This window comes from Apus apus, chromosome 19, assembly GCF_020740795.1.
Source record: "Apus apus isolate bApuApu2 chromosome 19, bApuApu2.pri.cur, whole genome shotgun sequence".
NCBI classification, from domain to species: domain Eukaryota; kingdom Metazoa; phylum Chordata; class Aves; order Apodiformes; family Apodidae; genus Apus; species Apus apus.
The window spans coordinates 10,522,780-10,550,508 of record NC_067300.1 but is presented as its reverse complement, the minus strand read 5'-3'; the positions used below and the strand labels follow the sequence as shown (position 1 = coordinate 10,550,508).

General features: G+C 38.2%; 1 protein-coding gene across 8 annotated transcripts in view; it reads left to right on the top strand.

Annotated features, from left to right (window-relative positions):
* The first annotated feature begins 2,270 nt into the window (after positions 1-2,270).
* DENND1A (DENN domain containing 1A) overlaps positions 2,271-27,729 on the top strand; it is a 194,478-nt gene continuing 169,019 nt past the window's right edge. For 7 of the 8 annotated variants that reach the window (XM_051636998.1, XM_051636994.1, XM_051636997.1 and 4 more), the window contains exons 1-2: positions 2,279-2,404; positions 7,898-7,968. In XM_051636998.1, coding sequence (XP_051492958.1) covers positions 2,388-2,404; positions 7,898-7,968 — 88 coding nt within the window. In that variant the 5' untranslated portion in view covers positions 2,279-2,387. Of the gene's footprint in view, positions 2,405-7,897; positions 7,969-27,729 lie in introns of all 8 variants that reach the window. The other variant, XM_051636990.1, reaches the window with a different exon arrangement.

Sequence of the window (27,729 nt, the reverse complement as noted above, 5' to 3'; positions counted from 1 at the left end):
TCTGTGAGAGGATTTAAGTTGCCCATTTGAATAATCCAGCATTTTATTCCTTTGTATGTCCAGTCTAAAAACTATCAAATGTAAACCAGTCTACTGTTCCTGCACATTACATTGTTTCCACTAAATATTTATTAGATCTGCTAATACAAATAAGCTTACCAAATCTTTAAAAAGCACGGTAAACAGAACAGGGTAAAACTAAAACACTGAATCTCTAGCTCTATCTCTTAAGTTTAATGTTCACCCATTTTCCAAAAAGGGTGATGAAATTAAAGAAACTCATAGCCATTCCTAATTTTTTCCCCATACCATTATTTTACTGGGTACCAGCACTGTATTTACCAACTTTTTTTTTTTTTTAATTTCTCATTTTTGCTTCTCTAACCAATTTTAACAACATTTCTATAAACTTTACTTAATTTGACATTTATACGTAACATTTAGCGTATCGGTTTATTTAAAGGGGAAGAATATCCCTGGTCTGAACACAGTCATTTTGGTTAACCAGATACTTTTTATTGATATGGGTATTTCTGTATGAGACACAGAACAAGGAGGCAGATCACCTCTGCATGTTGGGGAGCAGCAAAGGCTGCCCTCTCACTAAAGAAGGGCAGTCAGGAGCCGAGTGTGACCACAGTGCAGAAGGGACAATGACCTGGGAGGCCAGGCACAGCCCCCCCGCAATGAGCTGGCAACAGATCTTCACGACAGTCCAGTGGCTATCAGGCAAAACCAAGGCAACAGGTCTAAGATCAACCCGGGAAATCAATAATTCAGGATCAGGACCAGGTACTAAGCTCCAGCACAGCTCGAGCTGTGAGGGAATGCCGAGGCCTGAGCTTCCACACAGCTCCTGAGGCAGAGGGTGTGGGTGGAAGCCTGTGGTAGAAGTACTTAATCTCAAATACTCAGATTAGTACTAGAAACACTCCTTATCTACCCAACTATTCCTTTGACTCTGTACATCCGTGAATAAATCTTCCAGGGCTGTTTGCATAAATGTTTACCATACTTTGTATTTATTACTTGAAGGAGGACGGTATGGTTTCTCCCTTTCAACCTCTCTGGGGAGCAAATGGGATATTAAAGTATAGTATGTATTCTTTCTTTCCCATCTTTCTAGCTGACTAGATTCTTCTGACAAGCAGTTGGCCTCCATAGTGATCTGCAGTTCAGTTTTTAAGCCAAATTCCCAAATTTTTTATTCCTCACTGCATATTTTCTCCAACTCTAAATAAAGTTAGAAATTATTAGGGAAGATATTGTCCAAACCCTCCTGAAAACTCCCTATAAAACATGTTTAATAAAATTCTTGGGTACCTGTTTGATCCTGTTTGCCAACTCCAATAAGGTAGTCTTCAAAATCTGTCTTACAGCAATTTTTGAGTCAAAGTAAGCTTTGTTTTCAGCAGACTGCATTTCATCTCTCCTTCACTTCCTTCTGAGAAGTCTCCAGTTCCCTTTGTGACCTTTCTTGGGCTTGTAATTCATTCTAGCCATCCTTTATTTCCTTTTCATTAGCTTTACTTTCTGTGACCAACCAGAGTACCAGCTCATAGCTCCTCTCTCTGCCTTTTTTTTTTTTTTCCTTCTTTTTTTTTTCACTTCTTGTGCAGTCCCTAGGCATCGCACACTTATTTCTACCTGGGACTCTAGCCTGTTCTTGTTTCTTGCCACGCCGGGCACCTTCCCGCTGGGGATGGCTCACCTCTTCACAGGGCCTTCCAGGACGGACAGTCCTGGTCCTCATCTGCTCTGGATATCAGGCCCCAGGGGATTGCTAAGGGCTCTGGATCACACCTGTGGCGCGATCTGGCCCTGTTCAGGGGGTGCCTGACGAGCTGGTTCCCACTGACAGGACGTAAGGCTCTGCGGAGGGCGGAGAGGCAGCTGTTCTGCGCAGCGCGCTGCTGGAGGAGAGGGCACCACTCAGCCCCCTTCCTGGCGCTCCGGCTCCGTACGACTCTTGGCCGCTTTCTAGCCGCTTTTCAGCGGCTGAGCGCGGCGGGAGGCTGGGGAGCAGGCTGGGGAGCGGCTGGGGAGCGGCTGGGGAGCGGAGCAGCGCGGAGCAGCGCGGAGCAGCGCGGCCGCGGGACCCGCCTCAGGAGGCCCGAGGACAGCGGCGCTTCCCGCGCGGCGCGAGGCGGGGCTGCCCGCGCGCCCGGACACCCGCCCAGCGGCGGCTGAGGCGCTGGCCCCGCCCCCCGCCCCGCCCCGCCCCGGCCCCGCCGCACTACAGCTCCCGGCAGCCCCCGGGCCGTGACTCGGGCCGGCGACGGCGGCGCGGGCCGGGATGGAGTGAGGGGCGCGCGGCGGACGCAGCGCAGGCAGCCGGCCCCCTCCCCCCTCTCTCTGGCCCGGGCCTATGCGGCCCCCCAGAGACCATGGGATCCAGGATCAAGTGAGTGCCCCCCGGAGCTCTCCAGCCCCTCTTGCAGGCCCTCAGGAAGGCGGGCGCGCTCTGAAGAGCGAGAAGGGGACTTCCCCGCCCTCCTTCCAGCTCCCTGTGAGGCCGCGCGGGCCAGACCCCGGCCGAGCCTACAGGTCTCGGGGAAGGGCGAGAAGGAGAGGGCGGCAGAAGGGGGAAGCGTGCCTCACCTCCCCCAGGCCAGCCCGCGGGCCGGCAGGGAGGAGGCGGCCGGGCAGAGGGCCCCGAGCCGCCCGACCCTGCCTCAGCGGCAGCGCCCCGGGGCGGGAGCTCCTCCATTCCCCTGCCCTGAGGAGAGGAGGAGGAGAGTGTCGTTTGCCGCCCCAAGCCCGATCCGTTGTCTCTTCCTCCCGTCTTCAGTTCTCCGTGTGGTAGCTCATGGGGCCGGGCTGTGCGGGCAGTTTGAGTGTTACCCGTGCAGGCCATGGGGAGGGCTGGGACTGCTGGAATGGGAGAGTCGTCACTGCCTGCACTGGTGACATCTGTTTTGTGGGTGTGGTGGGGTCGAGAGAGCTCAAAGCCTCCTTGCCTAGGTTGGAGTGTGCTAAAGAAAAGATGGATAGTCTCGCTGTGATCTTGAAAGTGCATTAGCAAGGAGGTTGGGGCAAAGGAGAAAAGAGTTGTGCCAGTCCTTAATGTTTTGGGCCTGCAGCTCCATGCCCTCACTGCTTCTTAATTTTCATACAACTGGGGGTTGATTTATTGGTAAGCCCTGTTGATAAGTTTGGTATTGTCACATTTAAGATCTCGGTTCATTTATATCCTATTCCAGGCAAATTCAGTTCCTCTGAGGCAGATGTAATAAAGTTATCATCAAGCAGAGAGTGCTGATATCATTGTGCATTAAAAGTGTGATAGAGTGGAGAGATCCAGTTAGATTGTATTTTATTCAACAGTTTTAGCAGGTGCTGTTGAGCAGCTGCTTTTCCTTGTTGAACACAGTGTTCTTCAAGATTTCATAGGGCTTTGACTTTTCACCTCTTGCTTAACTTGAATATGAGACTGGAGGAGACATAGTTTGTAGTGTCTGTAGTGTGATGATACATCTTCACGTTCCCAAGCCCCTAGGCTGGATAGACATAAATGTGTGTCTATCCAGCCAGACGTTTTAGGAAAATGTGTAATTAGTGGTTGTAATGATAGCACTGAAATGGTTGGTTGGTTCCAGAGAGAAACCTTCCTTCTTTGGGAGATACTGTGGGGGTAATTGTTGCACTGTTTTGGCCTATGAGTTCTCATCTGTTGCTACAAAAAATCAAGGCCTGATAAACTAGTTAAACTCTTAGCTTACATTCAAATACAGATAGAATTCTATAATTGTTACTATTGTGACAACAGAGCAGGTTACATTTGTAACTTGCAATCTCAGGTCTTGCAGTGGTCACCCTTGCTTGGATCACTTCAAGATTGTGATCTGAAGTGACTTATCTTAAATCTATTAACAGTCTAATGCTTACCTGAAATGTAGTTTCTTTTGTCTACATACTGAATCTACAAACAATGTTTAGCATCTTTAGATTTTTGATGGCTAATTTAACCTTTAATGATTTTGCATACACTTTGTTGAATGTGAATGTACTCACTCAGATGAGATGCTTCAGCTGGAAACCTCACTGATATCAGTGAGGAGATGTGGCAGTTACAAGTAGTTATTACAACCAATGGATTTTAGGACTTACTCTGTGCAAAGTCTTTGGGTACGAACACATCTTTCAAGCTTGCAGACAAAGCCCATGTCTTCCTCTGTCACCAGGAAAGCACAGGTAATAACCCCATTTAAGCATTACTTTTCATTCCTCTTGGAAAGCATTTTGTCCTTTGTGTGATTAAGCAACTTTACCTTGAGCAACAATTCATAAGTTGCTTTTTTCCACTTTAGAATTCTGTGCACAAGGGAAGTAAGGGCAAAATTTCAGAACAATCCTGCAATATGTGAAGGAAGAGAGAGCCTACCTGAGTAAGAGGCTTTTCTGATCTGCTCTTCTGACCTGGATGTTTAATCCAGCAAAGATTTTCAGGTTGATAAGAAGGTCCCTTAGTGGGGCACGTGGGAGCATGAATGAGAGAACTACTGTGTAATTGGGCACAGGGAGGCAATGCCTCCTTCAGTGGTGTCACCAGCATGTGTTGGAGCTGTAGCAAACATCCAGTAGTCAGATCTCTTGCTTCTTGCTGTAGATTGAAAATCTTGAGAGATATTATACTCCTTGGCACACGATCACTTGCACACACTGTGATAAACTCTGTGTGAGACCTGGACATATGTGTCAGTTGTATTTTTTATGGCTGTGTAGTAATGAGTCATTTGAGTGAAAGATTGCTTAGAGAAAATTATCAGTAGCGGCATCAGACTGAAGTGAAAGAATCAAGAAGTTGCCAACAGTCCTGTAAGCTTTTGGCGTGCGACAGCTGCAGGTGAAGAAAGGTAAACTGAGTATTGGGTGAAGCTGTTGGGTTGAGCTTTGTGCTGGAGCTCCTCACGTGGTATGTGCAGGGCACTCTGTGCCTGACAGGTACTGTAAGAAGGGAAACTAGCATTTCTCACAAAAGCATTCTTTCCTTATAGAGTTCCTTTGTAAATTTCTATTTACTAAAAGTTGCATTTCCTTCTGAAATTACCCAGTTATCAAGTAAATGTGGTGCTACGTACTTTTGTACGTATGTTTCCCATGTATTTTTTTAGTTGCGTCTCTGTGTTCACAGGGTAGCTGGCTGTGGGTCTTCAAGTGACTGCTGGGAGGAAAGAAACTTGTGTGTTTGTGTCGAAGGGTGTTATGCTGTGGATGATCTCAGTGGGTTGAGGTTTCAGTACAATGCACAGGTGGCATTAGATGTCTGCAGGGTAGTTTAATAGTCATAAAAATGGACTACAAAATATATACATTATGATGCATGTTTATGCTCTGTTTGCAATCTATGAAATCTCATAGTCACTTGTTTCCTGAATTCCACTGAAAAGTTATAAAATATTCAGTTTTCAACAATGACTTCATTCGCATACTGAGGTGTTAGCTTGTTGAATGCAGCCTTTAATACTAAGTTTCTGGCTTGGCAAAGCTACTTTAATTTCACTGTTCACAGAAATAAGTGGACGTTTGTCATGGAATATTAAAATACAAAATGTGATGTCTTTTTGTCTGAAAGTTTCGACATATAGTGTGTGCTTTTGCCAGCTGTGTTACACAGTGTTTTCAGTGAAGCATTTGAACACAGACTCTAACATAATACTAAAAAGGTGTTTGTTATTTTATTTTAGCTGTAAAAATATTATAAAATTTATAACCTTTTAATTAAGGAAATAGGGTGCTAAAAATAAAGGCACAAACAAGGAGGGTAAGATAAGGCTGCACAGCAATATATATGAAAGGAAAAATACATTTCTGGTGTTCTGTGGGTATCATTTCATCCTGTTCCATGACCCTAGGAATGTAGCTAAGAATCTCAGTAGTTGAAGCAGGGTATATGCAGCAACTCTAAGCAGCACAGAGAGAATTATGCAAGTTTGTTTTATACTGCAAAATAATAGTTGATTTTTTTATTTTAGATTTCTTATAACTTACGAATTTAGCTCTCTGAAAAATGGCTATTTAAGGCAAATCAGTTGGCAACTGGTGGCAAATTAAATTAACATTAATTGACTTGTGAACCATTGTTGCTCCTGAGAGGTGCTCTGTAAAACTGCAGAGTGTGATCCTGTGCTACTGAAACCAAGGGCAGCTTTTCTGTCGGTTTAAATAGGTGTGGGGTTTGGCTTAGAGCCACTTGAGTTACACTAAGTGGGCCTGTGGCTTGGTTAAAAATGTTTTGTTTAATCCTTTTTGGTGTTATAGTAGGATTAAAAAAATAGAAATGCTCTGAAGAGTAGGCTAAACTCCTTGACATGTTTATATGTTTGGTTTGTGACACTGGCTTGGATGAGTTTCATTTTTTAAATTATTATTCATGTAGAAATTCTGGCATATGTATGGGTTTTGTAATTATTTTCATCCTTAGCTGTAAGGGAGCTAACAAAATTCACAGGTTAATTAATATTAGCTAGCTTACATTAACACTTAGGAGACAATTTATCACTATACCAACAGCCATAAATTTAGAGCAGTAATTACACAATTTTGATGCTTGTTTTTTAACCAGAAAATCGAAGAATAAAATGTTACATGTTCCGACTCACAAAATCCTTATTTCAGTAACTAAATATTGACAGTCTGATGTGTGATTCTCTTTAATCTCATGGGAAAAATTGGAAAAGCTAACATTGCTGAAGTCAGGAATTGAACTCAAAATATGCTTTCTTATATTATCACCTGCTACGTTTACATGCTCCTTATGAAATATAATTCCACAGCTTCAGTTACGAAGTTACATTAGTAAGAACTGAAATGTATGCTCAAAGTTTTTGGTTATGTTTGTTGTTTTTTTTTTTTTAAAGTCCTACTAACTTTTTGCTTTTATTACTGGTATATTTACAACTCTGGAGCTGAATAAGTCTCTTTCCTCAAGCTTAATTTACATGTTGTAGCTGAATTTTGTGTAATTTATGTTTTTTTTTCATCTATTTCCTGATTTTACTGCATCTGGCAGCTTTCTGCATTTGAGGCTGGAGTCTCATGAGGTGAAACCTTGTGCATTTGTAATATTCTTCAGTATGGCCTTTTCTTGACAAAGAGAGAGAAATATTTTGACAGGAATTAAAGAGGGGAACTGTCTTCATCCTAAATACAGTCTCTAAAGTTTTCCAGTAATGTATGCAGAAAATGACTTTGCATCCTCCTGACTGCAGCTTCTTTTTTTATTCCTTTTTCCTGAGCAAATAATTGCCATGAAGTTGAATTCAAGGGTCACAGTAACGCAGTGTGAATCTGGGTTGTTTGTCCCGTGTTGGATAATGTAACTGTTTTCAGTTTAGTGAAATGTATTCAGGATTATATTTGTTGTCTGAAAAAAACCTCTCTTTAGCACATAGGTGATTTATTTTCTTGTTTGAACGTAAAGGTGAAATTAAGGGAAGTGGTACATGCAATGAAAATCACTATTGTGGCCAAGAACTGCAGTAACTCTTGTTTCGCTATCCGAGCAGATTCTGAAAATTTATATAAAAGACATGGTTTTCTTTTTTCAGGCAAAGTTCTGAACTATAGGCCTGGGATGTTTTAGTATCTAGAGATGCAGACTAGGCACACTGACTTAGAGGTTCTGTGTGCCTGGTTTGATTCTTTTTTCTCTGTAGAAGTTTGTTAAATGCCCTGATCACACTGACTCATCTGAGCTTCAGCCTGATCTTGTTGCATACTAGTAAGGTAGAGAGATCTGATGTAAAGTTGTGACAAACTATAAACCAAGAAATCTAGTTTATCAAGTCATCACTGTAACATGTGCATTCCTAGAACCCTTTTTGACTGAGTAATTGAAAGCACACTTGAAAAAAAAATTCTCAATGTGCTAAATACTTTTTTATTTTCCTTTCAGACAAAATCCAGAAGCCACCTTTGAAGTGTATGCAGAAGTATCCTATTCAGGAATCAGTTGCATTGGGAAAGGTACTGCTTTGCACTGTAATTTTACCTATTTGTTGGCTAAAACTGTTCTTAAGAACCACGTATTGTAAGAGAAGGAAGTATATTTAATATTATGCTTTTTTAAAAGACATCTTAATAATTGGTTCTGCAGAATCTTTTACAGGTAGGACTAGTAATGAGAAATTCTTGCCTTTATCCCTGGTTGTGGACAATTTCATTAATTCTCTGACTGTTTTGACTTTTTTGTCTTTTAAAATAGAAAGGACTCTTTCTTCATTAGGTTTCAGATTTGTATTTGCTGCTTAAGGAATTGGTAGTTTTTAAACCATCAATACTCTAAAACTTCTTGTGGCATTTATTTTTACTTCCTCTTTCTTACTTGTCTATGGAAGAATTTTTATCTGTTCCCAGATTTTTTCCTTTGGTCAAATGATTTTATCCAGAAACATGATTTGGTTAGCTATTTTTACCAAACATTTTTATGAAGTCATAATTAAACAAGTATCTTTCTATAATATGATTTCTGACAAGTATTCCTGTGTTTGTGCTAGAGAAATCCCAGAACTGCTGACACCACCATGTAAGTGTATTTGGGAATTATTGATTACACTTTTTTCTAAACCAGAGGAACTTGATCAAATAAACAGGAAAAGCAAAGGCTGAAAATCATAAACCCAGATTTTAGTTAGTTTTGTGAAATCAGTTTCTAGAATGTTATTAAAAGGAGGGATGTCAAAATTAAATATTAATAATCAATTAACATATAATGAAGTAATATTCCTTTTATGAAATGATCAGGAGAGTGTTGTATATACATTACAATGAGCCAATAAAAGGATTTTTGTATTCTATTTAATGGGAAGCCACTTTTCTCCTCTTATATCTGTATTTGTTTGTTACAATCAGCCAAAGTCAAATAGCTGCAACTCTTTACTGCCAGAGCCTCCATAGGAGTTGTAACTCGAATACAGTTTTGGCTTGTCCTACTGCTCTGTGCCATCACCACTGTTTGATGTAACTGCAGGAGCCCTTTTAATAACTAGTCTTTGTTTCTGCACATCTGACCTGGATTCTAGTGCCAGAAAATCTGAACAAATTTGACCATAAACATTACATTGTACAGTACTAGTGTCTGGGTATAATCTTCTCTTTGAAGTTTGTTTGCATCCCCCTGGAGGGATTAATTCCCTGCTGTGGGAAGGTGGGTTAAAAAGCACGGAAACTACTTTACAGGTTTTTAATTGGAGAATTTAGTATACATTTTGTTCTATAAACCAACTGATTCTGTGGGAGTTTCCTTAGTTGTGTTTGTAGGTTTCTTGTATGCACTTGTAGGTGAAAAATCTTCAGAAATTGTTTTTAGTAAGTAAAAAAAAAAATTAGTAGTTGTTTTTACAACTCATATTCTGAAGTTACATATTCTTTCTGAATAATTTAAAAAGGATTTTTACCAACCAATTTGTTTTTTATATTTAAGAGGTGCCTTTAGTCTTAGAAGTCTTAGATTTGTGTCCCCCCAAATATTCTGTCCTGTCCAAATGAAATTTGGTGACTGGCTCTCCACATCTATGCTGTATCCCAAGCAAATTACCCTTCTAGAAACACAGACCCAGAGACCTCCATCTAGTCTCTTCTACTTCTTGACTAGCTGTTCTGTGCCAGAAGACCAAGAATATATATAAACTGTTTTTGTTTTCCCCCAGTCAGGGAATGTATGTTCAATGGCAAGCAGTAACTGTTATGAAAAGCAAGATGTAGAAGAGGTTTGTGAGGAGCAAATTATCAGGCATGTTTAAAAAACTATTTATTCCCCCAAATTAGCTAAAAGACAACTGTTTTCTGAAGTTTGTGGCTAGTATCATAGTGCTATTGAGCACTTACAATGCTCTCAATTCTTTTGTTAGTCTTCTGACATGGTCTTGAGGAGAATTACTTGCTCCAAAGTTATAACAGTCCTAGTGTGGGAGATTGTCTGGCTTGTGGGATGGTAAAACATGCCTTTATTTTGCTTATTTCAAAAGTTTGTGTAGTGATGGGTGTTTTCCATTTGATTATTAACTGCAATTAAAAGCTTTAATATATTTCATGGTTCACTTGCATCTTGCTGAAATGGGAGATGCTGATTTGTATTATTAACTACTGACAGACAGTTGTGCATTCAAGTAGCTTTATTGCTCATGGAATTGCTACCAATCTTGCATTAAATGTGTATTTGGTTAATAATTTTGAAACAAATGAAAGCAGCCTTATCCATTGACTGTCATATAGAAGCTCCCTCTTAGTCATCAGGACAGTTGACTTGCAACTTGATCTGATTTCACATCTGGCCTTCTTGGAGAAAAGCTTGGACTGTAGACATCCCAAGGTCCCTTCCAGCCTGAATTACCCTATGGTCCTAAGGTTTGATTCCTAGACATGTAAGCTTCAGGAACATCTGGAGGATGTTTTGTACTCCTAATAAGGTATGAAGAGAAAACTTAATTAAAACCAAAGAAGCTGAAAAAGCAAAACATTTTATTCCAATCTGGGCGGAACTCTGCCAAACCACAATGAAATGTGTGAACTGAGGAAGGAAATGATCACTGGATCAGCTCAGCCATGGTGTCTCTGTCCCAGACTTTTGTCTCAAAACTGCTTTTATCTTAACTTTGTTTTTTAATTTTATTTGGCCTGCCTGGAATTCAGAGCTTTTCAATTTCATCAAATAGCACAGTTCTCTTGTCCATACCTGCTTCTGATAAAATGTTGATGCCTTCTCACCAGTAGTCTAGGGCAGCAAAGTAGAATAGTAGAAATGGAGTCTGCATCTTTACAGTGACAGTACATGGAAGTTATCTAGGGAGGAATCTATGTTATGTGTGTCAAGTTTAAGAATGTCAAGTAGAGGAACTTTCCAACTCCCACATACTTTGTGGAAGACAGGATAAACCAGGGCAGACCAAACAAGAAGTTTTTAGAATTATTGTGATTATTTTAGAGGTTTCACTGATTCGAGTTAGCCTTGCACCAAGGCCAGTGTGTGGCCCATAAAACAGCAATTAATGTTGGGTATTCTGAACTGAAGCTACAGGTACAGTCTTAACTTTTTTTAATCAGTTTTTCTTTCCCATTCTTAAGTTTCATGTAAAGGAAGGGACAATGTGTTTTATGAGATTGTGCAGTCCTTCTAATGGAGGATTTGTCATGCCATCTCATAACAGTAAAACTTCACAGAAATTGAAGTACTATGTTACAAAGTAGTTGTATTGTTCCTATTACAAATTATACTGCTTAAGCCAGCTTAAGCACTTCTAGAGATTTGGTCTGTGCTGTTGACATTTCGTGCTTGTGGGTGATGTGGGTTAGAGCTGTGTGTCCTTTAAACCTCAACTGAGAGATTGTTTTGGCTTTTTGAGATGCAGAAGCAGAAAGAACCTAGTAGCAATTTTAGTTTAAATACCTATATAGAGAAAGTGAAAGCATGCTAGCTACTTAAGAAATCTTTCTTTTAACTTTGAAAGCACTTAATGATCTTAAAACTGCTGCAGGTCATTAATCAGAAATGAGACATGACAAATGTAAGGATCTTGCTGGACTTCAGCCAAAGATCCTCTCTTGTTTGATGGGGCTGCGAGGAGAATTGTAGTCTGACTGTCAAACTCTTCATGTAGAAAAAGAGAATTTGTTAGTCTAAAGTAACCGATCAAAATAGTCTCTAAAGTATGAACATTTGAAAGTAAATGCTCACAAGAGCAAGACACCCCCCTACACCCCTGTCTGGGAGAACGTAGCATGCTTTTGTGTGGGGTTTTTGTGTTCTCGCCAAAGCAGACATGATAAAAGTATGTCAAATCTGTAGCTTTACCATGTAGTGTGCCAAAAGGCCTTTCTCTCCAAGGACCTCAGCTTTCATCTTTTTGTGAGTGTAGCATAAATTCTTGCTGTGTGTTCAAGGAAAAGGCTTAAAATGGTTTAGTATAGCTAAAGGATTTCTTTCTTTTTCTTCTTTTTTTTTTTTTTTAAACAAAAAATCCACAACATAGTAAGTTAGAAGCCTAAATGCAATAGCATGGACAGAGTGTTAAGTGCGTTAGAGTGAACAAACGTTCACTGGATTAGTAAAGGAAATGTAGTTTATACTACTTCTTTTATGACAGAATTTAAAAGGCCTTGCTGTAAGACTCCCATGTGCTTCTTTCTTTTCTCTAAAACATACCACTAAGTTGAAAAGGGAGATGAATCTTAGAAGGAAACTATTAACTCTGAGGGAGTTTATCATTGTTTGAGAGAAAGGGTGAAATTTGCATTTGAATTGGCTCTGAGAGTAGCACATACTACTAATCTTGTTCCTACTAGAAGCTTGTGAGTAGTTTAAGTACTTCCTTCTTTACTTTTCATGTTCTAGCCTTGTGTTGTAATAGCTTTTTCCCTCCCTCCCCCCATTCCCAGTAAATCACAAATGTTATAACTTTAACTAATCAAAGTCCTTAACTCTACTGGGAGAAGTCGTGATGTGCTTGAGCCCTAAAATTATTCTACAGTTGTCAGTATGGTTTCCATCATAGGACTTTCACAGGTAGAGAGAACCAGCAGGTTTCTGTCTCTGTAAAATAGACTGACTGCTGCTTCTTACCATGATCTTTTTGTCACATCTTGTAATAATAAGGCACTACCTCCCATATAGATGATGTATGTTCTTGAACATAAGCAAAGTTACTCTAGTATAATTGAGTTGAGGGCTGGTCGTTCAGAAGTTTATAAACCTTACCCATGCAACTCTCAGAGCGACCTATATTTTTTTAGGGTGAAAACATTTTGTTGGTTGAAGCCTACCTGTTCTGTATTGAGAAACAGATAACATACTGAAGGTCTAGAAGTAACAAAGAAGTGCAAAATTCAGGTCCCTTTCTAGTAAATAAAGGCTTTCTGTTGAACATGTGCTGAAATTCAGTTAACACAAATGGTGATACTATGTTGCCACACCTAACTTCCTAAAGCAGGACTGGAAAAGTAACCAAATCCAAGTAGCGAGGTACTATTTGGAAATTATAAGTCTCCTAAGCTGTTGCTTGGTTTTTCTGTTTCCATTTGATTGCTTCTCTTCTAGGTACAATCAAGGTGGAAGATTTTCAGAAATAACTACTTAGGGCTGCAGTGTCTAGATCAGTAGCACTGTTTGAAGACAGCTCACAGTTTGGCTTTTACAGTATAAATGAAATGCATAGGTCAATTAGAAGAGAAGCTCACTTTATGAAAAAGTATTAGAATCTGTCATTTTGCAAGTCATTATGAGTTTTATCTAACACATTTTTAAAGTGTGTTCTTAGCGCATGGTCCTAGCTTTAACAAAACCCCAGAAAGTTAAAGTATTGCTGAATGTGCTTCCATTTTTCTAAGTTATTTTGTGGGAAGGGATCTGTTTGTCCTTTTTGCTTCATGCTTTAACTGCTTCTGTCTACAGTCTTTTCTGTTTCACAAGTATTTCCTAGTCTGTACTATATTGCTACTGCTGGCACTGTTTAACTAGACAGAAGAATTCAGCACAGAAAGTCTCACTCACAAGACTTTAAACTCTTTTGTTGATTTATATTTTTTTAAAGGAGCTTGACATCTTCATCAAGTTCACAGTGGGCCTGCTTTGTTTGCTTTCTCTTGAATGCTTGATAAGATTTTTCTTCTATTGTTTTGTGCAGCAAGGACAGAACTTGCCATGGCTGAGGTGGTTTTTTTGTAAATCCACAATATGGTCATTGTCTGCTGCTGAATAATTGTGACTGCTTTTTGTACAACCAGAACTAAGGCTTTGGCTGTGAACAGATTCCTTCTTAGCATGAAAAGAGACTAATCCATGTAAATACAGCCCCAAAATAAAGCTTTACAGAAAAAGGGAAAGGCTGCTAAGCAGGAGGGCAGAGGTCAGCAATTTAACCTTTAACCTAACAAATAAGAAGCATGAAAGTTCCCGAATTGGTTTACAAAGGCAAGCTCCTGTGATCTGTCAGTTTTTCTTTTCATGATAGAGTTGGGTGAGAAAACTGACTGACAGCTAGTGCCTTTTTAACTGCAGGTTGAAATTAACTGCTAAACTGAAACTTTGGTGATTTTAACAAATTATGTTCATTCACTGGCTGTACTTACAGTTTTCCTTGACTTATAGAGGAATTTGAGTGGTTGTTCTTTCTAAAGGGTTCTTGGGACACTCAGTTTAGGTACCAAATACTACTGAAACATTTACTATTTCAGCATTTGAAGCATTGAAGAATTTGATGAAGCCCTTGTTGTAATTAACTCTCTGCTAATGTGCTCCTTTAAGAGTAGGGAAGTTACTCCAATAACCTCAAAAAGGCTGTACTTTGAATAGAGTAAAAAAGTTGTTAAAGAGTGTATGTGAATTTATTTAAAGGAGTATTTTTAGCTTTAGTTCATTCTCAGTCACAAAATTTTCCAAGGTGGTTTGTTTTTGTTTGTCCTTATTTAATCACATCAGGTAATCTCAGTAATGAGTGTTAACTTTTGCTTAAAGCTTAATACATCTGCAATCAGCTGTTAATCTAGATATAGACATTTCTGTAAAGAACTTTTAATTAGTGTCATTCAGATGAAAAAGAAACAAAGAAGTAACGACTTTAAAGTAGACTCCCTGTAGACTAAGAATAGCTATTTTGGGTTTTTTTTCCCAATGTTGCAAGCACCGTCCCAGCAATGGCTGACATTTGGTCCGTCTCCCGTTGTACTGATGCTTCCTGTATCTTCGAAAGAGAAGTTGGGGTTTTGAAATTGTGTCCATGTTTAGTCTATTAACTCGTGGGTCAGTAATTCTACCCAGAGCACTACTATAAGTTTAACGTGCAAGGAAAGCAGATTTGGTAAAGCAAAAGATGAACTAGATCTATTTTTATTACTGGTTCTTTTTGGTTTAGGTAGTTCCTTGCAAGGAGAGCATGTAATTCAAAAAGAGGCCTGTCAGAGTGCCTGAGGCAGTATTCGTCTGCTCCTCTTTGGTGTGATATTTTTTTGTCATGAACAAAAGGAGACATTGTCAGGTTTTCTTGTGGTTTTTTGTTGGTTTTGTTTTGGATTTGTGTGTGTGTTTTTAAAGATTGAGATAGAGTTAGGTACAAAGATGATTCGAGGTTAAATTGTCAAATAAATGTAAAATTAATTCAGGACTACCATTTTACTTCAGCAGTGGTTGTAAAGAACCAAAACCAAACCAAATCCCAAACCCCACCATTTGTGCTGATCCTGCAGAATTCTCCATGAAATTCTGATTCACAGGGGAGGCACAGTGTGCATTACACTTCCCTCTAGCAGTGTTTGTGAGTAACAGTGGTAGGACATATTTTAATAATAAAGAACTGCATTTAAGTTCTGTTACTATCCTAACATACTCATCTGTGAACAAGGTGCATCACCTACTCTCCACTGGATTCTATCACTGGGGAGGAAAGCAGGAATGCTAAGGGAATGCTGCTGAATCCTGAGTGATGAGTAAGGAGTATTTTGTCCCTTCTGAGGCTACGAAGTTTTGGTAAACCAGTTGTCAAAATTCTAGATGCTGATAGATTATTGGGTCTTAGTAAGATTACTTTTATGTCTTTTTAAAATGGAAACAGCTTTTTTTACACTTTTTAGTAGGACTTTATTCATGCAAGAGTGGGCTAGAAACCAAGGAAGTTGAACTGCAGTATTAAGGGTGACACAACAGTCCCATGGAACAATAAAGGCTTGGGAAGGAGTAGCCAGAAAACTGCCTGTTGGAAAAGGACCTGGGGGTGTTGGATGACAGCTGCTGAATATGAGCCAGCATGTGCCCAGGTGGCCAAGAAGGCCAACAGCATCCTGGCCTGCATCAGAAATGGTGTGGCCAGCAGGACCAGGGCAGGGATCGTCCCCCTGTGCTTGGCACTGGTGAGGCCACACCTTGAATCCTGGCATCAGTTTTGGGCCCCTCACTACAGCAAAGACACTTAGGGGCTGGAGAGTGTCCAGAGAAGGACAAAAGAGCTGGGGAAGGGTCTGGAGCACACATGTCAGTATTCATAAACAAAAATAGATGTGGTTAGTGAATATAAGTATTTAACTCAATCAATATTTTATTCTTTATTAAACTATAGAGGTCAAAATTAGCAGAATCTCAAAATTTGCTATTTCTCTTGTGTGGAGATGGCAAAAGACATGCTTTGTTGCACATGCAAATAGCAAATGTTGTATCCAGGAGTACAGTAATTACAGGGCTTTAGATTTTGATGTATTTCTTGATTGCTTTGCTTTACCCTGGATATGGGATTGGGTACTTCACCATATCATTTTGCAGCAATTCTGTATCTAGACTAAATCCTTAGAATGCAGTGAGTATCACATGGACAATTAAAATTGAGAATTGACATGTTTTTAAAATAGTCATGCATCTCAATTTTGTTTATCTCAAAGTTTTAAAAATCGAGTGACCTCATTGCAGCTTGACTATAATTACCATGTTTAAACTTCTATGCATTTTTTAGTTTAAACAGCCTTTGTGGTTTTTTTTTAAACCAAAAGAAAATTAATGAGAAGAGACAAAGAGACATCAAAGAGGTTTTCCCTCTGATTGCAGTGTTAGAAGTTTTGCCTGAAAATAGGTTACATTTCTTCTGTTTTCAGCTGAATCCTCATTAACTTTACATTTTAATGATGTCCAGAGCAAATTATTCGCTTATGGTAGATGCCTTAAAGGGAAGCTTAAAGGACACCTTTTTAATGTTTGTTTCTTTATTGGTGGCAGTATTTGTACCAGTATTATAAACAGTGTTAGAATACTAGAAGTAATCCCAAAACATATCAGAAATATCTTCCATTTTTGCATATATGTAGTATAAGTATCTTGAATACTTAACACCAGTGGAGCATGTTAGGGGGAATATCTTCATCTTTGTAGAAGAAAAATGTGAATCATGTCCTTGGAAGGAGTGTACAAATTACTACTGCATCTTACAATCAGTTTAATTTATACTGATAAAGTAAAATAGAGACAGATGATGTAAAAGAGACTCTGAATTGTTTTATTTTCTTGAATCTTTAATGGAGATGATAATTGAAATAAGAATAAGTGATAGTTTGTATTTTTACAATGACGTAAAACATGATTGAGGAACTAGGAATTTCTATCTTCTAATGTACATCTACTAAAAATTAAGATTGCATAATTAACTTTTTAGATGAAGAATTATATTTTATCAAATGCAGCAACAAGAACTTGTATCTGGTACACCTTAAACATGGTTAACTGAAATTGGCAATATACTGAACAGAAGTTGAGCAGTTGAGAGTCCAGGTAGTCTGACATAATCTTAGAAAACAAAAACCTATCTTAAAAACTAAATAAAAATTACACCTGCTACCCAAAGAGTATAGCAATTAGCTCCCTTTCTTCCCCCTCACACCTTTGACCCATGGAAGGATATTTCATTTTCGACTGTAGCTCGATGAAAAGTTAGACCAAAAGGTTTTCTGAGAAGCAAGATCCTGTGTTTCCCTGTCCTGACACCTGGCATCTGTGTTTGATGAATAGAACTTCTGATTTACATGTGCTGGACTCTAATCAATAAACTAATTTTTAGGAGGTGGGATTTTGGCAAGGGGGTAGGAAGAGGAAGAAGTAGGAAGGTCCCAAAGTTCCAGGCTCTTATTTCCTGAAGGACTGGTGGTCAGCTGTAGTGTTGCTCTTTGTCTGTAGGTCTGTCTTCTGTAGTTGAGTGGAACTGCAGCTGCATATGATCACCTGGAATAAGATGTTTGGAGAGGTTAACTTTGTAATTACAACTACCAAAATAATCCTTCTTGTCCTAAGAATTCCACCTTAAGGGTGCTACTATTTTATGTTCTGCTCCTCTACTGAAATTTGTAGTGTTTTAGTGTCTTGGCATACGTACACAGCTCTTATGTAAATACTTTTTTTTTTTTCCTGCTATTTTGAGCTGAAATTAATACTTTTTTTACTAAATCATGCCTGGTTGTCTTCATTGATTTACACTGCTGTATCTTGGTGGTAGCATTTGATATAACTCTCATGATTAAATTAATGCTGCAAGGGCCGTTAGACAATACCTTTCTGTTTCAGTATGATTCTTACATATTCTTTATGTTATTTTTCTGCAGAAACTGTTCAGAAATCTAGATTGTCAAAATTGTTTAGGAGTTGTGGTGGACCCAAACAGCTTGGTGTGCCTTAGATGATCTCTTGCTAGAAAATGGGTTTAAGTCTTTCAGATGTTTGGTGCTCTGTAAGCTTGAAAACAGCTTTGAAAAGTGGTGATTTCATTCCTGGTTTCATTTAAATCTTTTAGGTTTGATTCCTTGCATTGTAACTTCAGTTTGAACATCATACCAGTAATGAAGAAAAAGTTGAGTGCAATTTCCTGCTTCTTTCTCACCTTTATTTTGTAATTATCAGAGAATTTACAGTACCTTAGTCTTTAGTTAAGGTGCATCATAAAAATACTGATTAATAAGTTCCAGCTGAAAGATATGTATGTTATTTCCTTGGCATTCAGGATTTTTTAATAGAATAATATTAGCACTAAAAACCTGCAATTTTCTTCCTGGTAACTTATTCTGCAAGTATTTGCAGTGTGGCTATTTCCAGCCAGCTAGGTGATAATGATAGTGCAAGGTTGAAACATTCCAATCATTCATACGCCTGCCCTCCCTTTCTCATGTGTGTTTCTTTACTTGCTGTTTCTGCCTTATTTCTTTTGCTTTGTTTTGGTCAGTTCAGTCAGTATAATAGCAAAGACATTGGCTTGTTGGTTTGTTTTTTTTTTTTCCTTTAATAAAGAGTTATGTTAGAGATATACTATAACAGAGATAAGAGCTATTTATGTCCTAAGCTATTGATTTTTAATTAATGTTGCCTGGGCTCATATATGTTGGCAGAATTGCTAACAGCTTGTGGCATTTTTTAATTCACATCTTCTTTTTTGGTATTTTGACAGTGTCATTCATATCTCATGAAAAAGCACCTCGTCAGGTTAAATGTGTTAAAACACCAAGCAAAAAAAAAAAAGGAGAGAATGCAACATAGGGCTGCCTGGAAACCTTGATCCATTGCCAAAGTATTTAAACAATTTAGTGTTTTGGTTTTCTAGCTCCAAGCTGCTTCTCAAATCCCTTGCTAATTAATCCAGTTAATTCTTTGTAGACTCACTGTATGCAGGGCTTTCTTTTTCTTGTGCCTCTATCGCTGAGAACCCAGTTTTGTTTGAAGCAAACCTAAGCTCTATTATAAAGGTTGTAGTAATAAAGTGAGTACTTGCAGATGTAAATACAGTGTTTTGAGCCTTTTTAAAAGGAGTTGTGTTTATGTGTGTAACTTCTAATTTAATCTTTCATGTTTAAAAATTACACGTATATGCTTGTATAAAAAGATGGAGAGAACTTTGTCACAAGTTGGATAATATAAGAAAAGGCAGTAGATCCTCTGTAACAATTATGGCATGAAGTATTAATGTTGTGATATTACAACTAGTGGTATATGTTTATTTTTCAACAAGTAAATTACTGTAAATTATGTTCATTTCTGTACTCCAAGATGGTTTATTTGATATAGGGCAAACAAGAGAATTTAATAGGAAGGGGAATTTTTAGAAATGACCTGTTGATACTTTGAATTCTCCTCATTAGGGTACAGAGGTAGTATGAATTCAGAACTGGAAGCGGCAGCCAGGGAACTGAGAGCTTAGAAGCCCAATTAGACATCGTAGGAGATAACAAGGAAAGAGGATACACTCCTCAAGGTGTGCTTGTCTGTTGCAAAGGCTGCTACAGCTCTTGAGCTTATTTTTTAAGATTTGTTGAAAACTGTTTCCCCTCATCATCCTGCTTATCAGTGCTTAGCATAGGAGTGTGTGCAATAATGCAAGTGCAGCTCTAGCTGTCAGTGATGTTACTACCACGCGTGATGAGAAAAAATGTCTCTCTGAATGTTCTACTCCATCAGCTTTCTCAGTTATTTTGAGAAGCTGCTTATGAGGACTTGCTGTCTACAGGACACAGCTCTTTCTCCTAGTCTGTGTAGTACTAGATGGTCCTGCAAAGCAGTGGTGATGTGCAGATACTGGCCACTACATGCGTCCTGCCAGCTGGTCTTAACAAGTTAGATTCCTCATTTCCTTGGTCATCCTCCACAGATTTACATCAGCACAATGGGAGATGAAGACCTTCAGCACCTTGTTTATCAACCTGTGGAGAAAACTGTGCAAGTGAATTAAAGTTGTGGTTTTAGATTATCTTTGGAGTTGGCATTGAAGGAAAACATTGTTTTCAGCAAATCTGCTGCCATAGGTGAACAGATTCAAAAGAACTGGCAGAGCTCTTGAAAAAGTCTGAAAGTGTAGTTGGGAGTTTGTTGTGTAATAAAACTGGGCAAGGGAAAAGGAAAGAAATTAATGCAATTGCTAGTTTTGTATATGCCTGTTTTCCAGGGCTGGCAAATATTTCATGATTATGAAATGTTCTTGCTCAGAACTAGACTATTCCACTATCTCAGCAGTGTCTTGTTAGCTGGATATGTACTATCATATACTTGGAAGTATCAAGTAACTTAAAATGTTTCCAGTGCATTTCTATTGTGCAGTTAAAAATCCTTTTGATACCTGTGCCTTTACTACAGTAGCACTAATGTTATAAACACTTTTAGTGAGATTATAGGTTTCCTGCCTAGTTGTACTGAGTATCAGCAAGCTCCTTTTATATAAAACAAGTTATCTTCAGGCTGGTAGTACTGCTTGAAGTGTGCTAAACTTAGTTTCTCAGAAGCATTCTTTTTGTTACAGCATAAAGTGAGCTTTGTTGATAGCAACTGAAAGCATCACAGATCTGAACTAGGTCAGTGCTGCAAGTGTAAATACACCCCCAGTCTTGTGCAGTGCTTGGTGCTGGCCACTTACTGAACCTTACTCCAGAAGAGAAAAGTCACTCTGAGTAACTGAACACTCAGTGATTTTTTTTCTTCATCTCATGATCATGAGGTGTATTTTTCCACGTCAGGACCCCTTTCCAGCCCCACCCCTGCCCCAAGTTTTAAATAGTGTTCAAGAAGTTAAACTTCTGTCATCAGCACATTGGACTCCACAGAAAGTTTTTGCAGGAGAGTGTATTGAATGCTTTGCCTGTTTTTACAAACTTTCCTCTTATTGAATGCTTTGGTTTGGAGGTTTTCACAGACATGCAATAATAGAAATTTTGAAGCCATCAAAATCCCAAATTATTCTGAAGAGTTTGTTTTTTATGAAAGCTGGTATTGCTATGCAGGGAGATTCCCATAAGAGGTGGTATTTGTGCAGAGCAGTAACAGAGCAGTGCCATTGGGTGCTGGTGGTAATCTGCTGGAGAAACACATGACAACTTGGAAACTGAAAACAGTTTGAGACTATCAATATTTGAAAGTATGAAAGTAAGGTCAGAGTTTTAAACATTATAGAGTTACATAGCTTGAGGCTTATAAATCAGTATTCACTGTTGCATGTTTAACAAAGAAGGTATTCTCTGTGTAGTTTAGGCAATTATATAATTGCTGAAGAGTAGAGTAGGCTTTTTATTTTTTCTTTTTTCTTCTTTAATACAACACTTCAAGAACTTATGGTTGGCTAGAACACTTTTGTTCCAAGTGCTTTTTGAGTCAGTTCAGATTAAAACTGAGATGTGACGGTCCATATAACAGTGAATATATTTCAATGGTACTTGTATGTATTTGCCTAATAATACGTCTGTCTGAATTTATTATGGTTGGTGAGTTTTGGAAAGAGATAAAAAAAAGTTAGATGACTGTGGTGTGTTCTGTAATACATTGAAAATATTGGTTATTTGCAAATTGAAATGCACATATATCATTAAAACAAACAAACAAAAAGAAAATAAAGCAGTTTGGAAAATGTTTATAAAAGTCCAAGTATTTTCTGGTCATGGAAAGCTTGGCACTATGCTCGAAAATACTATTTGTTTTCATTAGCAATTCCTTTAGGTTTGGTAATGGAGTTGATTGATTGCCATGGCCATGTTGTGATTTTACGAGTTCCTTGTAATACAGTATTTCTAAAAGGCAATATGACACAAAAATGTTATTCCTGGCCTTCTTCAAAACAACAAGCAGAATTAAAATTGTCTGTTGACACAGGAAAGTAGAAAATGTGACTTTATGTAAAAAATTACCTTGAAATTAATTAAATAAGGATTTTTTTGAATGAAGGTTCTTACTATTATGCTAATGTTAGGTGTGAATAAGTTGTCTATAAACTAATTTTATCAAATGTAAATCCTTTATTTTTGCTAGGTTGAAGAAATTGTTTTGGACTGCATATGCCTCAACCTTCAGCAGAAGCAGTAATCCTGGGAAAGCGGATGGGCATATATAAGCAATTTGAAATACATATCTTGTAAATATTAAAGAGGGTGACTGTTTCTTGTAAAAATGTCAAAGCTCTGGTTGCTTTGGTCTTGCCTTGAGTAACTTGAGAATTTGCATTCTAGAAATAGAAGTTTAATTGGCAGATTTGCACAGTCACTGCCTCTGTCTGATATTGTTAAACTTCAGATGATGCGCTAACTCTGGATTAATTTTTGCTGCGTGCTGGCTGGGAGGTGAAGGTCTGCTTATTTGTCTTCCGTTATTGCTTGTGAGACTTAAGAAAAATCTTATCCTGTAAATCCTATCCTCTGTGGTATTGGCACTTCCAGATTGTCACATTTAAATCATAGCATGAAATATTACTTAACTGTTTCTTTCATATTTTCAGGACAAGGAGGGCTTGCCAGCTGCTGTTGAAGTGAAGAGGCTGTCATCAGGCAACTCTGCTGTCTCAGAATATAAATACAAAGAGGCAGGAGAGAAACTAGTTCAGTATTCATGGCCTGGGCATTTGAAACATATCTCCATTAAATTTATAGAGTGGTGAAAAGGTTACAAGGAAAAAAACAAATAACCTGATTAAATAAAAATAATTTTTAAAAATTATTAAAACAAAAATAAAGCCTGCTTAAAGTAGGTGTTCCTGTTCAACTTCTACATTTAAACTCTGGATCATTATTACAGGCAGCCTGTAAAATGTTTCAAAACACTTGGTATTTAATTTTGTAAGCCAGGCTTTGTGGATTTCTTGAACATTGAAGTAGAATGTTACCCAATTGTATTTTTTGCAAGTTCTAGCTGCTGTTTAATTTGCTAATTCAAATTACAGGGGAGAAAAAGAATTAAAATCATAATCCATTAAAAATTTGCTCCTTGCAAGCCTCCTGGAGTTTGGCTTAGATTTCCAGTAATACTAAATTTCTGGGTTGGTTGAAGAACAGACGGTTATGAAGGGAAATATCCCCTTAAGTGCATAGTAAAGCAAACTCAAAAGATTCATCAACCATGGTTTAATGTGGACTGGAGGTACCACTGAAACAATTAACCATTGAGTATGAAAGATCTTGAGACTTCAAATGGAGATGGGAGAAACACGTAACAAACAAGATTTGAAATAAGTACTTTTTGTCTTCTGTTTTTGATCTCTGTTAGTTTACCTTTGCCTTTATTCTATGCATTCCCTTTTTATAGTTCTAGCTTTAGTTATATCAGTATTATCAGATGAAAAATCAATCTGGACTGAAAGTTTTCTCGTCCTCTTTGTAAAGAAATAATTTTGAGTTTTCTGATCACTGAAGATACCTCATGCTTTGTAACACCTCTTATTTCTTACAATTTAGAATGTTAGTAGAAGAGAAATTAGTCTGTACTCTTGTACAACTGTTGTTTTGGGGTTTTTAAAAACTGATTTCTGGTATGGAAGAAACAAAAGGAGTTCAGGATTTAATATAGAGGTAGTTCCCCAACCATATTTCCTCTATTGAACACTGTGCTTGCAGTACCACTGTTTCACCACTTTCATTAACAGAATTGATAAAGTTTTGATTAAACCTGGATCCAAGAGAGTAAATAATATCAGCTAAAGGTGAAACATATTACCTTATAAAAGGGTCTAACTAGTCTGATGTGAAAGTTTTCCAATACCCTTTTGCTTTCCATTTGTCAGATCTTGCCTCTGACACCTGCAGTTTCTTCAAACTGTTCCCTCTTGATCTGCTCTTATTACCACTTAATGCTGTGGAAGGGAGGAGCTGGTCTTGTTCGTGGGAGAGGAATGGCTGACTTCATACTACAGAAGAGACTGGAAATAAAATATAAATTGAAACAACTTTTCAGGTTTTATGGCTATGTTTATGATAACATTTATATCAGAGCTACCTTTGGGTTTTAAATGAATTTAGGTTTGAATTAATTTAACCAAGACTCCTTTAGATGGAAAGTTGGCTTGGATGCTCAAAGCAGTGGAAGTCTGATATTTGAGGTTTGTTCTGAATAGGTCAGAAAGCTGCTGCTGGACTAATGCAAGTGCTGGAAAACTGGTGTGAGGAGATGAGTTAGGAACCCAGCTAGTGCAGGTGTACTGAAACTTAGGGGCAACTTTGACAGCTTTTTCCAGTTCTTGTATTGTTAGGGCTATTATCTCTATGTTGTTTTTTTAAAGAAAATATTGTTTCTAAGACATGATTATAGGTTTTTCTTTTATATCTTGGTTGTCTTCTCTCTTGGACACTTTTAGAAGAAGGAGTACTTTAAGAAGAAAAGATTGAAGTCTTAAAGCTTCACATCCAGAAATATGTAATTATTATTCAAAGTGTTTTCTGCCAGAACTTGTTCAGAGGTTTCCTGTCTGTATTTGTGCGTGTGTAGGTTTTTCTCTCCACGCCCCCTTCACCTTTTTCCCTCCTCCTGCTCTTCCCCCACTCTGAGATGTTACATCCATGCTGAGGCTGCAGCATTTTAGGGACAAGCAGAAGTGTTGAGCTGTACTGGATACAGGACATCAAGGAGTTTGCAGAGGTTTGGAAAGATGTTTACTTTTTAGTTGTCCTGCATAAGTACTATAATGTGTAGTGAGTGTTGAAATCAAAATTGCTTCAAATAGAATTCCATTTAATTTTAAATGGATTGCAGCTATAAAGACCTTAAGGAAGAAAATGTGTTAAAGCATTTAGATAGAGAGGAAAAATGAAGTAATTTTCACTGTATTTTTCAATTTGGGATTAATCTGAATGATTTGTATCCAGTATGGGTTAAATTGGCTGATTTATCAGAAGAAGCAGATTATGGTGTATTGGTTTTGTGTGGTTAACTCTGGGAAGTATTTTCTGATAATTTTGGGAATAACTTCCTTGGTTTTCTGACTTCCATACACTTCAAATGCAGACCAGTCTGAGTTGTGCTATTTTTTAAAGTAATTAAGCATGCCTCTTTTAAAAGCAAAACTCTTCACTTTATGATGTAAAAAAAGTTGAGAGTAAAAGAGCAGCATAGTTACACTAATATGCCATTGTAGCATGTTCCCATCCTGTCATCTGGAAAATTAAATCAGGTTACAGCATGGATTAACATCTAGACTTGTGAGGAGGGGAAGGTAGTGTCTTAAATGCCATGAAATTGAACAATGGGATTATACAGTTCACAGCTAATTTCAATGTTCTTCTGTATTTGACTTTTTGTTGAACAAGATTCTGTGGGGAGACACAGTAATAGGTTTTAGAACAGCGCAGAAAATGTTTACTCTTCTATTACTGAGACATAGCATTGTCTTTTCTTAAAAAAAGAACAGCATTTTCAAAGTAAAAAATATGTTCAGGTATAACAATTTCACATATTGTTCATATAAGAAGTGATTCAGTAGTTTCCCTCAAAAGCATCTCTTAAATTAGTGACAAAAAAAGCTGCTTCAAAAAAACCCTGTGTCATCCGTTTCATATGTTTTTGTCCTACCTGCTCCTCCCTAGAACAGGGTGCTCATTGTGTGTATCCATTTTCTGGATGAAAATATAACTGTAGACTGTGAGCTTTGAGGAGACGTTTGTCTTGAACCTGCAGAAACTAACATGGGCAGGGACTCTAATCACAGTTACATCTTCTCAATTACAGTGTGGTAATGTTTGATCTTGGGGGGTGAAATAGTGCTATCTGCTTGAGGATTCGGTCCACCAAAGACACATTCAGTTGTTCTCAGTTGCTTTCTCTTGAAAACAACTGGAACTACTTCAGTTGCTTGAAGTCTCTGCAAGCATCCGGCAAACTTCCTGCTGTCTTCTTACTGAGCCTTGCAGTGTCTGTATTTTACTCTCTAATTTTAGAGAGGTAGAAATAATTTGTCCTGTAGTACACAGATCAATAGACTAGTAAAAGTGGAATGGTACCAGTTAGGAGATATAGAAAAGACTTTGTAGTAGCAAGTTAAAAATTATAGTACCATTAATCTGCTACTATGTGGAAAAGTTTAGAAACTTCCCATTTCGTAAGTAAGATCTAGTACATGTGATTTTTAAGGAGATTTGGGTCTTCTTCAGTTTTCTCCTGTTAAAAAGCTCACTGAAGACACAAGATAAAAAATAGAAATTCTAAATAGTTACAGTTGATGAGTAACTAGGTTGGATGACCTGTAGGAAGGGTTCTTGAAATGAAGCACACCTGCCTCTTCAGGTATGCAAACCACAGCGGCAGCAACTAATCCATCCTTGCTGCCTTTTCTTCAGAGGAGGAGGCCAAATTCCTCCTCTGGCACAGCTTGACCAGCAGGGCTGGCGAGTCCCTGCTCCGGAAAGCCGTGGGGATGGGATAGACAACAGAGACCGGTGATCTTGCAGCGAGGATGTATCGCAATTCTTTCTATAGCAATAGCACTCGGCAAAATTTTGTTTCAGAAGCAACAGTCTTAAGCTAATTATAAAGGTGATCTGATATTTGGTGCATTGTGAAAATCTCAGACTCATGGTCTAATTTTTCACTAGTGCACATTTACCCTGAAGGACAAATATTAAGAACTGCAGATTTCTGAAACAATTAAGGAAAATAATTCTGTAGTAGATCAAGTAAATGTTTCAATAACTTTGAAAACTGAAATATCTGCCATTACTGACTATGGATATTAAAGAAATGTTGAAGGTATAATGATTCTGATGGTATTGACGGTGGAGAGAAGCTATTGTTTGTTACTTTGTTTTGGTAACCACCATAACTGCATTTTAATTATGTGCCACACTCTAAGTCATTGACAATGGCTGCAATTAAGACAACATTGAAAAATTTGCCAAATCCTGGTCAGTGTACAGTCAAGTCAACTGATGTACAATATGTAGTAGACATAGGGACAATGGAAATATTTTGGCTTGTTGTAAGTTGATTTGTTTTGACTGTCATTTGGAAAATGTGATCTATTGCTTTCTTTTTCTCCTTTGTTCTGTTAATGTAGAAGGTTTTGCTCATACGCGTATATAAAATTTGATAGATTGTGTATGTAATTGTGTATGTGTAATGGTGAAATGTTAAAATTAAGCACCTGATGTCTGGAAGGAGTTCAGCTAGGAAGTTTATTAATGTACAGTCAGGCTGTATTTCTAATTAAAAAAAGAATACTCCTTAATAAAAAGTTTGCATCTGATAGCAGTTGAATTACCAATCAACTAATTTATTACTAAAGCCAACTTTGCCAATAAGAGTTCTCAGGTCGAAACATTCTGAAATAACAGTGTCATAAAAATGACTCCCTTCCCCTCAAGCCTTTGCTCCAATGCAGTATAGAAACAATCAGCAATGAGGGTTGTGGATGCAAAGTCACTCCCTACTTAATGATCAATGTTTGTGGAAACAGTGTATTAGAGAGTAAAGAGCCTGGTAACTGTGTGCAGTGAATGAAGCCTGATTCGTAGCCAAACCCATGAGATGGCACAGAGGGTAGGAACTGG